This window comes from Manacus vitellinus, unplaced genomic scaffold (assembly GCF_001715985.3).
Source record: "Manacus vitellinus isolate BGI_N305 unplaced genomic scaffold, ASM171598v3 scaffold_7_pilon, whole genome shotgun sequence".
Classification (NCBI taxonomy): domain Eukaryota; kingdom Metazoa; phylum Chordata; class Aves; order Passeriformes; family Pipridae; genus Manacus; species Manacus vitellinus.
The window spans coordinates 29,433,726-29,447,855 of record NW_021940813.1 but is presented as its reverse complement, the minus strand read 5'-3'; the positions used below and the strand labels follow the sequence as shown (position 1 = coordinate 29,447,855).

The 14,130-nt window shown below is 38.1% G+C and overlaps 1 protein-coding gene across 1 annotated transcript in view; it reads right to left on the bottom strand.

Annotated features, from left to right (window-relative positions):
- Positions 1–14,130, bottom strand: part of GABRG3 (gamma-aminobutyric acid type A receptor gamma3 subunit) — a 305,027-nt gene that overhangs the window by 30,997 nt on the left and 259,900 nt on the right. The window contains exon 6 of the mRNA XM_029964775.1: positions 12,051–12,188. Coding sequence (XP_029820635.1) covers positions 12,051–12,188 — 138 coding nt within the window. The remainder of the gene's footprint in view (positions 1–12,050; positions 12,189–14,130) is intronic.

Here is a 14,130-nt window from a genome sequence, read left to right as displayed (position 1 = left end):
TAATGATCCATGAATCCCTCTTGCCCCTTAGAGTAGTAGAATTAGGTTTTTATAAAAGGGAATCCTAGATTTATTTCTGTTGCATTTCGGAATTATTTTCTCATCCTCATATGGCTGCTCATTCCAAACAGTAATGTTGGGAATATTTCAATAATAGTTCAATAATGATCTTTCTTTGAGACCTTCCCGGTTCTGTATTGCTTCTGCTCCTTGGATCTCCATGTGCAACTGTTTGTATGGAAAAGTTGCAATACAGCAATACTCATGTGTTGCCAGTGAGGGATACTGAACACTCTAGAGCTCAGTCAAACCCACTGCCCCTGTCCTTGTCCAGTTTGAAGGGTGGTGGTTAGAATCAGGAGAATGTGCACGGGTCTAGTGCAGCATGACCCTTGTTAGATGATGGTGTCATGCCTTTGGGTAGGGAAAGAATGGCAAGATCTGTGCTGAAAAAAAGTGCACAATAGCCAAGAACAAGGCAAAAGATCTGTGGCAATATATCAAAGGTGGTCTTATTCCAGCATGTGTTCAAATGATAATAAAAGCAAAGCCCTAAACTGGCATGAATGGAAGGACAAAAGTGCTGAGAGAAAATAGTTTTTGGAACAAAGAAGTGGGAAGGAAAAAAAGAAACAAGCAAAGAGACCTGAAGACTAAGTGTGGAAAGGAAGGCTGTCTTTGTCATGTTGGAATGGAGTTGGCATAAAACGGGTCAAAGCAGAGATTTTTGACACATCTAAACAAGCATAGTGAGATTACAACTGATTGATTCTATTTACAGTGAGTCTGTGGTGGTTTAGATCCAATACCAGGAGCCACAAATTGTATTCTTGTTGAACCCCATCCTATGATAAAAAGTTTAAGTTTGTAGTTAAGAAATGTGATGCACTAAGGAGCACTTCATCCCCTATTTGATTATTGTACCTTTCCAAAAATTACCTTGAGTATTGCCAAATGATTTTGCTGTTATTTGTTGGTATTTGTTGAATACCTTCAATAAATACTTTAACAATGCAATTATAAAAAACTTCTTTTATGATGTGTCAACCACAACTGCACTGTCTGTGCTTTAACTGGTTTACAGTTTTCCTCAATAGGAGAATAACAAATGACTTTCAGAACAAAGCAAAAACAAAGAAACAAAAAATATTAACCTGAGTTTTAATGTATTCAAAGATTTATGAACTGTGTTAATCAAAAATATGAATGCAATGAAAAAAGCCTTCAACCTTATTGTTTTCATTTTCTTAATTAATTCTAGTCTGAAATTACTTATGTTTTAAGAAATAAGCCATTCCTAGATGATAGGATGTTTATTAACATCCTGTAATCTTGTTCTCTGCACATCTTACCATGGATCTAATTTTTAAACACATATTAGAAGATGAGATTAAGCACCATTTGAAATGGGCTTTGACCTGAGATGAGTTCTGAGGCTACTGCTGAGTTAAAGGGGCTTTTGTTATCTTAGATGCCATGGCTAAACCCAAACTTTCTACACCTGCAAGTGACACTAGAAAGTCAAGACTTAAACACTTTCTGGCTATTTTATTTGCTGCTAGAAGATGCTAAAGGTCAGCTCTGCACCCTTGCTAGTGCTCCCTAAGGGTGATGGAGGGAGCTTTCTTCAGTTTAGTATTGAGAGTACCCTTCAAGGATGTACTTCATGGCAAAAGGGATGTTCCTACCACACAATACAGTTTCCCTACCTCACTGTTTCTTGTGACTTCAAGCATTAAAGACAGTCCGGGTTTGCTCCTTGAAGGTTTTTGATGATGCCTGTCCCAAGAGCAGACACATCCTGGAGGCAGCTTGAGTTAAAAAAACATTAATTAATTCTATGAGTGTAAACCAGAGATGACTCGAAGTTCAGCTTTTGCTGAGATGATTCTTGCAGGTCCTGTGGAAACCTGTTCAAGGACTTGCTTTTTTTCAGATATGATACTCAGGATGTGTCCTTACCAATAACTCTCTCTATTCATTTAAATAAAAGCAAGCTGCAACAAGATTTTTTTTTTTTTACATTTGAATGTGCTTCTGTCTTTATTATGTTAACACAGGCAACATTTGCAAAGTCTTCCTCCTTTCAAAGGAAGCATTTTGAAAAACTGACAGACATGTTCCCTCTTAGTGGAGGAATGGAAGAATAAGGATAAAATAGAGAGTTTGGAATAAGAGTGTGTAAATTGGTGGCACTAGAAACAGACATTTTAATATTTTATATTAACAGACATATATTTAACAGTTTGTTTGGTTTTTGTATGGGATGTATCCTTATAAAAAAAATTGACTAGACAGAAAGAAATTCAAACTAAAATGTACCAAGAGATATGTTAAAACTATGATCTGCATGCTTTGCTTCAGCTTTGCCTAAAGATTTGTATTATTCTGAAAAATGTCCAGCTACAGCAGGAAGATGCATGGGAATTTCAATACACCTTTAGCATCTTCATGTGTTTAATAGTAACTTGCATCCAGTGAAGAATGTATTAGATGCATATTCTTTTTTCTCTTCAAATTACTTTGTAATTCTTCTATGACACTCATACTTCATTATTGTAGAACAATTTCTGTTTTGAACCGATATTGCTGAAAGGATAATTTGGCACTCTGTTTATAGTATGCCTGAGCCTGTGGATATGAAGAGCAGAAAATGCTCCATATATTTTTTTCACTCTAACTGCTCCTACTTGTAGGAGGTTTGCAATTAACTTTGATACAGATTTGAATCAGAATGTAGGTGTGGGTGTTAGATGAAAGTCTCTATTTTATACTTACCTAAAAATAAACTGTTCTCCTTTGGCACAAAAAGATGCACTGTTTTGTTTGGGGGTAAGGAGGGGAAGGTGTGCTAGAGAAGGGTGTCCTCAGGTCCAAGACAGACTTGAAAGATTTGTACAAGCCAAAGGGAACTTACTGCAGTTGCATACACTTACAACAATTAGAAGAGGGCTAGCTGTGGCTTGTTTCTGCTAAAGAAAGATAATGTGTTCTAAATAGCTTGCATTGGGGACCAGCCTAGAGATCTGCAAGATAACTATACGTAATCTTTCAAATGCCAGCCTTTATGGGTCACGTCAGAATGCAAATTTTAATTTTCATCTTTGCTGAGGATAAATACAAGATCGTAATTTCTGAGAAAGACCAAAAGCTTTGGAAAGAAATCCTGACAAGAAAATACCCCACTATCATGCAGATTTATGCTGTATAAGGATATTGTCTACTATTATAGTTCATCACTGTTTTATAGAACAAAGTCTAAAAGACTAAATATATTCACTTACAAGGCTCATTCAAGAAGGCAGATTTAAATTTTCAGAAGCACAAGGGTACTGGCAGAACTTAGTAGAGGTCACTTGAGTATTTTGAAATCCTTGACCTAATGTCACCTTGCTGTACCTTGAGATTATGTATTTTACTACAATGCAAGTTCATTCCACATCTTGAGTTTGTCTCAAGCTGACTATGATTAACTCCCTCCGATGTAATAAGCAATAGTCTTCTGCCAAAATTATTTTGTAAACACTGCAATGCATCATGGTCTGCTGCCAGACAAGATTTCTCTCACACTCATACTGACACATGCGAGTGCCAATGATTCACCTCTGATTTTCTGTGGGATGCTGTGGCAGTCCCTTTCACAGCAGGCTTACGTACATTTCTAGAATGCTCCCATGTTGTCTCATATCACTCTTTGGTTGTATTTGCTAGAAGGCTTGGAAACTTTCTAAACACTTACTCTTGTACTGTGCCATTTCCTTTGCTATCTGACAGCGTAGCTCACGTGCCAGATTCTCTGGTAGATTAAAGTAAGATGCATATTGGCTCCAGTGGGCAGTGGATGAATCCAGCATCAGGTAAATAATCATAAAAGACATTTTGGTTCTTGCCAGTATAATTACAAAGCAGAAGGTGTTCACTGAACCTGAGCTGTTATTATTATGAACAAGACCCGAATGTTGTGGATTTTAGCTGCAGAAAAAGGTCCTAGTGGCAAAGAACTTCCACAACCAAATGGAAGAATTCTGGAAACATGACCCTGATATGAAGGAGTAAAGGCTAAATTTAGAGGTATCTTGCTAGCAAGTGACTAGTCTGTGCTGCACTTTTTCTTAAGTTATGGGAATTAAAATCTAAAAAGACACGTAGCAACTTGCTGCAGCATGTGAATAGCTGTCCCATTCTTTCTATATCTTAAAATTTTCATTAAGACTTCAGACTCAGAAGCGAATAAAACATAAAATATCCTGTGCAATACTGTGAAGTTTAAATTAAGTACAATTGCCGCTTATAAAAGACTTTTAGATAACATTGTAGTGACCCAGGGCAAAGGCCAAACCTTCACAATTTGCATTAATATAAAACTTTTGATTGAACCAACCATAAATCCCCAATACTGTGGGGAGTAAAAGCCAGAGGTGCTGGAACAGCAAGTCTAGAAAGTTGTTCTCAGCTGAGTGAATGCAAACAGGCTCACAGTTCATATGTAACATGCCTTTCCACCCCCATTATGGTGGTATTAATAACAGAAATTGTATTGTCAATCTGCACTGCAGGTCAGAATATCTCAAGATATGTTTCACAATGTGAGTCAAAATATTCTGTCCACATTGTGCACATAATTAGAAGTCAATACAACTTATTGATCCAATTTGGTTTTGTATTTTATGTATTGGAGAAACTTGTAAAGCCATTCTGACTCCAGAATGGTGTCTTTTCTGTGGAAATACTTACCTCTCTCCCTACTGCTTTAGTCACCACGACAGCATGTTACTGCCTTTATAAACATAGCCCAGCAGACCAAGGTTTTATTCTAAAGGCCTGGGTATCATATACATGGCGATGTGGCTACTCACTTGGCAAAGCCTGGCTACACAATTATCCTCACAGACCTAATTTTGCCGTGGCAAAGCAAACTTTTTGCAACAAGTGAAGGAGCTGGGAATCTCAGAATGAATCCCTAAAAGCTACCAGTTTACCACAGCAGATGAAGGTGCAGATGAGATGAAGTGACTGCTAGAAAGGCCTCTGTTGCTATGAAGAATTCACATCTCTGTTCTTTAGAAGTAAGGAACCAAAATCTTTTTCCTAGAAAAATATGGAAGCAATTCCAGCCTCTTGTTTTTTACCTTGTGATCTACTGGTAAAAGCACCAGGACACGTGTGACCAAAGTCCCCAGCTCTCGAATGAGTGATTTGGCAAGACTTTGTGTTAAATTCTGAGAGGGGTTATCTAGTTCTTCATATTGCTATTAAATATTCAATCACTCTTTCAATCTCAGAAGACAGCTCAGGTAAAAATCCCAGGGTCTGGGTTATGGTTACTAGAGAACAGAATCAACCTTGTTGTCCTCCTGTCCTGATGACTTATCCTAGAATGGAAAATGATGTAGCTTCAGCAGAAAGGAGCAGAAGATCAGGACTCCATGTACAAAGAGGAGTGACAAATACAGTGTTGTCACTGGATGAGTGAATAAGGACATTAATTCAGGAACCTCTTAAAGTCAGACACATAAAAATCTTCCAAAATATGAAACCATCAGATATAAATATCAGCTGAAGAAAAACATAATGGAAAAAAGTCAGTGTGGGTTTTTTCCATACAATATGAAAATCTTTAAAACTGAAAACTTGAGGGCCTTTAATGAGGACAACTGGATATTTTTTTTAGGGAAAAATCACTTCCTACTGAAATTTTCCCAGAAGAAAAAAGTGCAGGTGAAGACCTGCCTCCAAGTCTCCAGTGTCTTTTTTTTCTACTCTTGCCTTTAACACTAAGTAAAATTACTTCATTTATCTCTATCACCATTTGCAGCAGTAAGTACCTATACAAAGGACACTAAGCATCTGTATCTGCAAGGCAAAGCATAAGAATGAAACCAGTTATATATGCAGTTCTGCTCAACTTACAAAGTATGGAGAGGAATCATATTCTCTCCACTCCTCTTATTCTAGTTATCTTTTGTACTATTTGTGAACAGAAGAAGGAAGGTGTTTTTAGAGCACATTTCAGTTATCTGACTCATTTATAATTAAACTGAGCTTTCTCTACTTTCTAGTGACTAAAGAGTTACTCACATTAACTAAAGAGTTCAGGCTTCTACACTTCAGTATTTGATCCCAGGCCAGCACTAGGGAAATGTTCTATTAACTTCAGTAGGCTATTGAAGTTATAAATCACTCTCTTCAGAAGCTGTCTTACGATGAGCTTTGTGAGGCACTTTTGTAACACGATGAGCAACTGCTGGCTTTGCAGGGCAATATAAAAGTTTTGATTCCCATAAATGTCAGTCAAACTTGCAACCAATATAGGAAAATACTGTAACAGACCAGAAATACTATTAGTAATGGTCTATTAATTTGTTACATTTCTTACCTGAGTGGCTAAAGACAAAGTTATCCGACTCTGTTATACGAATTGCTGTTAAAACTAAAAATTGAAATTTCTCTTAGAAAAGTTGTGAGTTTTTCAAAATATGCATTCTGATAAATTGCTATTTGACATGTGAATATCTTTCAGAAGTCAATACTGTTGATTTTTCTGCTAAAATGGGATTTGGTTTTTTCCAAATACTGTATCAGAGATAAAACTCTGTCAACAAAAAGATTATTGGTAAATCTTCTCATAAACAGGCTAATTTTATGTTTTCACATAAATTGGTATTTACTGTCAAAAAATAAGTCCTACACTATTCCATCATTCCATAGATGACTGCAGAGGCAAAGAACCTACAGTATTATTCTGTTCTTCTGAAAGAAGCCAAAGAATGAGAGAGTCAATTCATATCCAGGCTGTGTATATGTGTATAGGTGCTGCACGCAAAGTATTTTTAAACAGTAGAAACCTTCTGAATTTAAAGGTGTTATTGGAGTTATATTTCACAATGAACTATGAAAAATGAACGGGGAAAATATGAATTCATTATATATGTTACGAGTCAGTTCTGTGGGTCAGTACTAGGCATTATTTTCAACTACTGAGTAGTGTTTTCAACCTATTTGAAGTCCTAAATGAGATTTTATGATCTTGTACTGGATATGATGGATTTCATTATGGAAAAAAAAATGTGGAGAAAGCTGCAGATAAGAAAGAAAAGTTGAATGAAAACGAAGTTATGAGTGCTGTATGGTGTGCTTGTTTGCCTGTGTAATGGTAGCCAGAAGAGTTATCTTCATCTTTGCAGCTAGAGAGTTGGTCAAGAAGGGTGCATTCCTGGTACCTGCTAGTTTGACAATGCTGGAGCTGCTGGGAATGGGAGCCCATGGGAGTAGAAGATGCACAAGGACTCTGAGAAGTTGTATGCATGTGTTTGTGTAGGAAAGGGGAGAAAGCAGAAAGGAGTGTGATGGGGACAGCAAACTCTGGTGAAAGGTGACATGTCAGACATCAACTGTCCCTGTATGGTTCTGTCTACTACCTATGAAAATAAACTTATACTCAGTCTCAAGACTCAACACAGGATTTAAGCAACACAGGATTTTAACTGCATTTCTAACTTCTTAGAATTGTTTTCTAAATGACAGAAACAGATTTTTGAAAGCACGAACCTGATTTAATGAACCTTGGGAACAAATGCAAGCACAGTTAGTGAACTTGCAAGATCTAAAATTCAGATCACAAATTTCAAGAACCCAAAGAAAGCTACAAGGATACTTTCATTGACCTGATACAAAGGAATTAAAACAACCATGAGAATGAGTTATATCTGGAAGTCTCTAAAGGCCAGGGGAGGTGTGAGCTGAAGAGATGGAGAGTAGAGTAATGGTGAATTCCCCTAACAAAAGCATTTTCTGTTCTACCTCTTTGGGGAGTGTTAAATAGACTTTTTCCACACTCAGCTAACAAACACAGAAGAATATTGTCTAGCACCAGGGGAAAGCAGGTTTAGAGATGCTGGAATTCAGCTGCCACTCCACTTGTGCCAGGTTAAGAAAAAAAAGGGCAGATTCTTCTTCTTCTCTTCTGCACTCACATTAGGAGTCAGGCATGACAGGATAAAGAGAGGTGGGGACAGTATTTGGAAGAGGAGGGGACACCATCTGAAATCACAGGAACCCAGAGCAGATATCTGCTGAGGGCTGTAAACCAAAGCCTAACCATCAAAGCAATTGAGATTATATGATACCCTGGGTGAAGAGGCAAAGCTCCTGCAATGCCAGGCAAGTGAAAATAAGACACCATTTTCAAACGACACGTTGCATTTTTCTGAGTCTCCATCCATCTGCTTGAGGATGCCACCTGGTTAAAGACAGTCTGTGCAGCACAGTCAGCTGAGGTAGTGTATACTGGATCCCAATGAATTAAACATTTGAGAAAAAAATTCCCCAAATTCTCATTTGTCCTGAGAAGAACACACAGATGACAAGCACTCTGTGATGTGTCATCAGGACTCAGAGGGATGTTAAAAATATCAATGACTTTAAAACCCAAACGTTTTATAAATATTCATTAAATAAATGTCTTCAGATGAGTTAGCTGGTACATGAGAGAGTGTGACTGAATCAGATCATTAAAAACAAATATGCACAGACACAACCACATTCAGCACATTGGGATTTGTGCATTTTTTCCCACTCATCGTCAAGACCATGAGAGCACCAACAGGTTCCAGTTGCTCTGATCAGCCTGTGACCATTCTGCTCTGCCACTCCTCCTGCAACCCTTCCTCAAGCTGAGGGGCTCAGCTGCCTGCTGCCAACCCTGACCTTGCCTTGGCAGTCTGATGGCTGGGCTGAGTGGTGATCCTGCTCCATGGACATGGACCTATTGGGTGATGACTGGACTGCTGACTAGCCCTGGACTGGGACTGGTCAGTCTGGTTCATCTTGTGTGGGTACTTCTTGTGGGCTCTCTGCATCTACAGATAAGTGATCTCTGTATAAATCTCTGAGAGTGTGTTGACCTTCTTTTTGTTTTTTTTCTTGTCTTTGCTTTTGTTTCCCCCTCAAGTTTATTTGGAAGGTTAGGACTCAGAAACCTGAAACACACACAGAATGCTTTTAAGGATGATGTTCTCCCTCTCTCTCCTGTTGCCAAGGTCACCTTTCCTTTGGCTGATTTGCAGTTTTAAAATCTGAGAATTTCCTCCTTACATGCAGTTTGTCCTTTTTTCACGGCTGAATGCCAGGTGGCTTAGTATTCCCTCTACTTTAACTATCTTTGTCAGCCTTTTTTGACATTTTAGCAAGAGAAGTGGTCTTGCTATGGTATCTGAGTATCTTGCCAACAGGGGAATTTTTCAGTACTTGTGAATTATTTGGTATTACCTGACAGTGAAGGCTTACTTAGGATGTAAGATAAAGGTTCATGACCACAGCACCAGCACAGTGATTTTGCTGTTTATTCCATGTAATCACCATATGCAGTAGGTACTTATTTTGTTGTGTTTGTATCCTAGAATGAAATTTTAAAAAAATCCTCAGGAAAGAAACTGTATACCTCGTACAGACAGCAGTGAAGACTTCTCCTCATTGGCAGATTATTGTAAAAAATGTTAGTCTTGCAAGCATGAAGCACACCACTGTGGGAATGCTTTAAGCCATTGCTGGTTCAACACAAGACATGACAATCTTTCTCATCTTGCTTATTTCAGAAATACACTCTGTACCAGACGGCTTGCTACTTACGTACCACTGAAATTGTCATAGATTGGCAGAAAGGTTATTTAGATGTCTGAAAAAGGTTTGGAAAGACTGAAAAACTGTCAAATAGCAGAACTCTGATGAGCACTAAATCTAGTAATTCTGCAGTGAAAACGACTACTAAGAAAGGACTTGAAGCAAATGCTGGAAGAGCAGCAGCGTGTTGCCATGTGGCCAGCGTGACCTCTTTATTATAGCCAGAACATGGCTGAAGAGAGGCTGAAATAGAGATCCACAAACTAGATACAGGAAGGTAGCACTGCAGCAGCTCTCACATTATGTAGATGAACATCTAATTTAGTGAGAAATAATACTGTCATAAACGAGCAGAAAGGTGTAAGTCAGAAGCCAAAAAAGAAGTTAGGGTTTTGAATCCATCTCCTGTTACTGCAGGACTGCTCCCTGCAGTACATTTTCTCAGGCTTTGCCCAGTCTGCTTTTAAATGCCCTCTCTAATAGCAGTTTTCATAATTTCCCTTGGGAGGAAGAGATGATGTTTAGTGCCTCTCTTTGTCAGAAAGCTGCTTTTGGTATCCTGCCTGCTTCCCTTTTCCTAACTCCATCTCATTAGTCCAAATGAGCCCCTGTGCAGCACTCTGAACAATGCTGCTCTTCCTTTCTGTCCTGAGTCTGCAAAGGGGTGGTTGTGAAGGAACAAGATTTGGGATGGGAGAGGTTTCAGGAGTGGAGAAAAACACACAGCAATTGACAGGACTTTATTATATGGACCTTACAGGGGCTGTGTTTTGGGTTTGTGCTGGAAATAGTGTTGGTAATACAGGGGTGTTTGCTTTATTGCTGAGCAGTGCTTGCACAGACTCAAGACCTTTTCTGCTCCTAACCCCCACCCCATCAGCGAGGAGGCGGGGGGGGGGGGTGGGGTGGGAAGGGGGGAACAAGGATTTGGGAGGGGACACAGCCAGAACATCTGACCCCAACTCGCCGCAGGGATGTCCTAGACCGTATGGAATCATGCTTGGCATATAAAGCTGGGGGGAAAAGGAGGAAGCAGGGGGATATTCCTAGTGATGGTGTTTGTCTTCTCAAGTCACTGTTGCTTGTGAGGGAGCCCGGCTGTCCTTGAGATGGCTGAACACCTGCCTGACCATAGGAAGCAGTGAATGAACTCCTTGTTTTGCTTTGCTTTTGTGCACAGCTTTTGCTTTGCCTATTAAACTGTCCTTATCTCAAAGCATGAGTTTTCTCACTCTTCCAAATCTCTTCCCCATCCCACCATAGAAGGTGAGTGAGTGGCTGCATGGAGCTGAGATGCCACTGGGGTTAAACCACATACGCAGACACTTTAATGGTATTTTGTACGTGACTGTTATCTGCCAACACCTGATTTAATTTATGGGAAATTTGCATTCCTGAGAAACTTAAAGACTACAAGACTTTGTGTCCATAACAGAACTTTTACATATGTGCTGTTTGCAACATTTTGTTCTGGTAAACCACCAGCTCAAAATATTCACTAAAGCTTTAATGACTCTTCATTATAAAAATTGCTATCCAATCCTGAGAATACATTGCCGATGTTAGTCGGTGGTCCATGACCCAACAGCAGGAGTTTCAAAGATTTATAATTTTTTATCATTAATATTATTCACAGTGTTTCCAAAATAATAGCTTAGTTTTGTTTACATTTTGAAAAAAAAATATATATGGGATTTTTCAAAAATTTACCACCAGTTAAGCAGAAGGTCACTTCTAGCAGGTTCCCTCAGCAGCTGTGAGAATTACCAAACTGTAATCACAGAGATGACTGCAGAGTCACGTATACAGTTTAGATATTGTGTGAATTTTATGAGAATTTATCCAGTTCATGTAATGTATTCTATTTAAATATCTTTATATATATGTATATATTGGTGCTATTATAAGAAACAGCAAGATTTCTGAAGAAATAAAATTACATGACTGGATTTTAATTACAGTCAGTTGGCAGAGTCACTAGCAAGGGCATTTACCAACTGAAAAAATAAAGAGTGCCTTTGAAATATTAAGAGAAATATTAAACCTGTGGCTGAATGGTTAACTAGTGTTTAAAGAATCTAATTTCACTAACCTACCATTTTATCTTTCTCTTTAATTTATGGTGAAAATGCATTCAATGCAAATAAACTTAGATGAGGAATGAGAATCATATTGTAATTTCAAGTATATAACCAACAGCCATATCAACTTAGTATTTATTCCTTAGTTTGTGAAATTACTACTAGAGTAGAGAAGAAGTTATAAAAAATCTAGATAAAGTCAATGTTTTTGAAGTCTGCACTTTACAGATTTTAATATGAACATTGGTACACATTGAAATCAATTTGCATTCAAATGAAAGAAAAATTGGAATAAATATTTTTAAATAATATGATTTCCAGAAAAAGCTCTACCATTTGTTCAATTCTTACCTGCAGAGGTTTTCACAATTTCTGAAGTATTTCTGAGACCCATAAAGTCAAATTGATAGAGTCTCCAAGATTTCTGGTCAGCAGCCTCCACTGAATTTTTCCTCCATCTGTAAATCATTTCCTCTTTAGGGTAGCCATCTAGAAATTAATATGTATGTACATGAATATATTGCATTTCATAAAAGAAGGTATTGCAAAACAGTATCAGTTCACTGTTTCACTGCTATTTGGGAACACTTAAATTTCTGATCTAATGCTTTATCAGTGAATTAAGTGGTATAATTCAGCTCGAGTTGTGCAGCACACAAAAACAGTCATAATACTGGCAAGCCTGTGATTTTTCACAATCCCTGTTTTTTTGATAATGGAAAAAACGGTTGGTTCCATCAGAAGCAGATCTCTTTAGAGGTGCATTTGATCATACTAATTTGAGGTCCAGACACAGAAGTATACTGCTTTACATAGGCTCTGAAGAAGCTGTGCAAACCAATAGATTGCAAAAAAAGGGGAGTCTCAGTGTAAGATATGAACAATTGAAAAGGACTCATTGTTTTGAAAGTTGCAATAGTTCTAATGTGGAGTGTGCTACTGTACTTCTGAAAGTAACTTCATACAATGCATAAAAAGCAAAATTTTAATTAACGTGGGAATTGTAAAGCGATTATGCCACCATATTACTTCTAAAGTCTTTGTATTTAATGAGTCATCGCCTGATTTCTACTGCTGAAATAGCTTCTGAAAGTCCTTATCAGCTTAGCATTCAGTGGTCATAATTAATCTTCATGCCAATATTTAATTTCTTTTTTGTTAGAGAATGGCATTTTCCAATAGGAGTACAACAACAAATCTTCAACCAGTCCAAAACATAATAATAAACCATCTAGAAAACAGCATGCCTATTCTAGCTAAAACTAGATTGTTCTCTAATGCATAACACAATCAATTTTTATTCATCTAATTAATAGAGTAGATGTAGATTATAAGGTAAATTAAAAGCCTAACAACAACAATAGATGGTTAATATAACTGTCTCATCAGTAATATTTTTTTTCCCATTGGATACTGATAAATTTTTATATTTGCATTGCAAAAAAAACATCTCTGGTCATGGTGCTATTTCCTTGATGAGTGTCTTAGTCTTGTTTAAGGTTCCACCCTGCTGGGGTACTGCTGTAAGGTGTGCATGGCCTTATTTATCCTTCTCACTAACATGGCAAGAAGAATACCCACAAGTCCCTTAGCTCTAATCTGTAGAAAATGACTTTGTGTTAATTCAAAATGTCACATTTGTATATTTTCCATCAATGTAAATAAAGAAATAACTCATGAAGGACCTAACTGAGTAAGAAACACTGTTCTCCTTGAAAACTCGTGCTGCCAAGCAGATTTCACAGCCAATTCTGCTGTGACAGTCTGTGAGATTGACCTAAAGGTTAATTTTTTTTTGGCTGGCAGATTATGTTAGAGGACACAGTGATGCAGTAAAAGAAGTCAAGCTTTGCAGGGCCTCTGAGCCTTAGCCCTGCATCATCTGAAATCTTGAGTCTGGCTCCTATTTGACTGAGCCTTCTGATCACAGTTTTTCTTCCGAATAATAAGCAATAAGACAAGAGGAAATGGCCTCAAGTTACACCGGGGATGGCGGGGGTTAGATTGAACACTAGGAAACATTTATTCATGGAAAGGGTTTTCAAGCACTGAAATAGGCTGCCTAGGGAAAAGTTTGAGACACCATCCCTGGAGGTATTTAAAAGATGTAAAAGTATGTAGATGTGTCACTTAGGGACATGGCTTAGGAGCAGGCATGGCAGAGCATTTTTTATTTGGTTGGACTTGATGTTCTTAGAGGTCTTTTCCAACTTAAATGATCCTATGATTCTATTTCTGACTGAATAATGTCTCCCTCTAATGGAAAGCTCTACATTTTTCATCAGGAGCCTTCTCAAATTTGCTTCATCCATGGGGCCACTGATATCTTTCCCCTGCAGTTCAGAAGGGAAAAAGAAGCATCAGATGGCCTCCTTGGTGTGCTGTGTTGCCCTGCGCTCATGCCGAGCGATGGTGCCCGAACCGCCCTTTC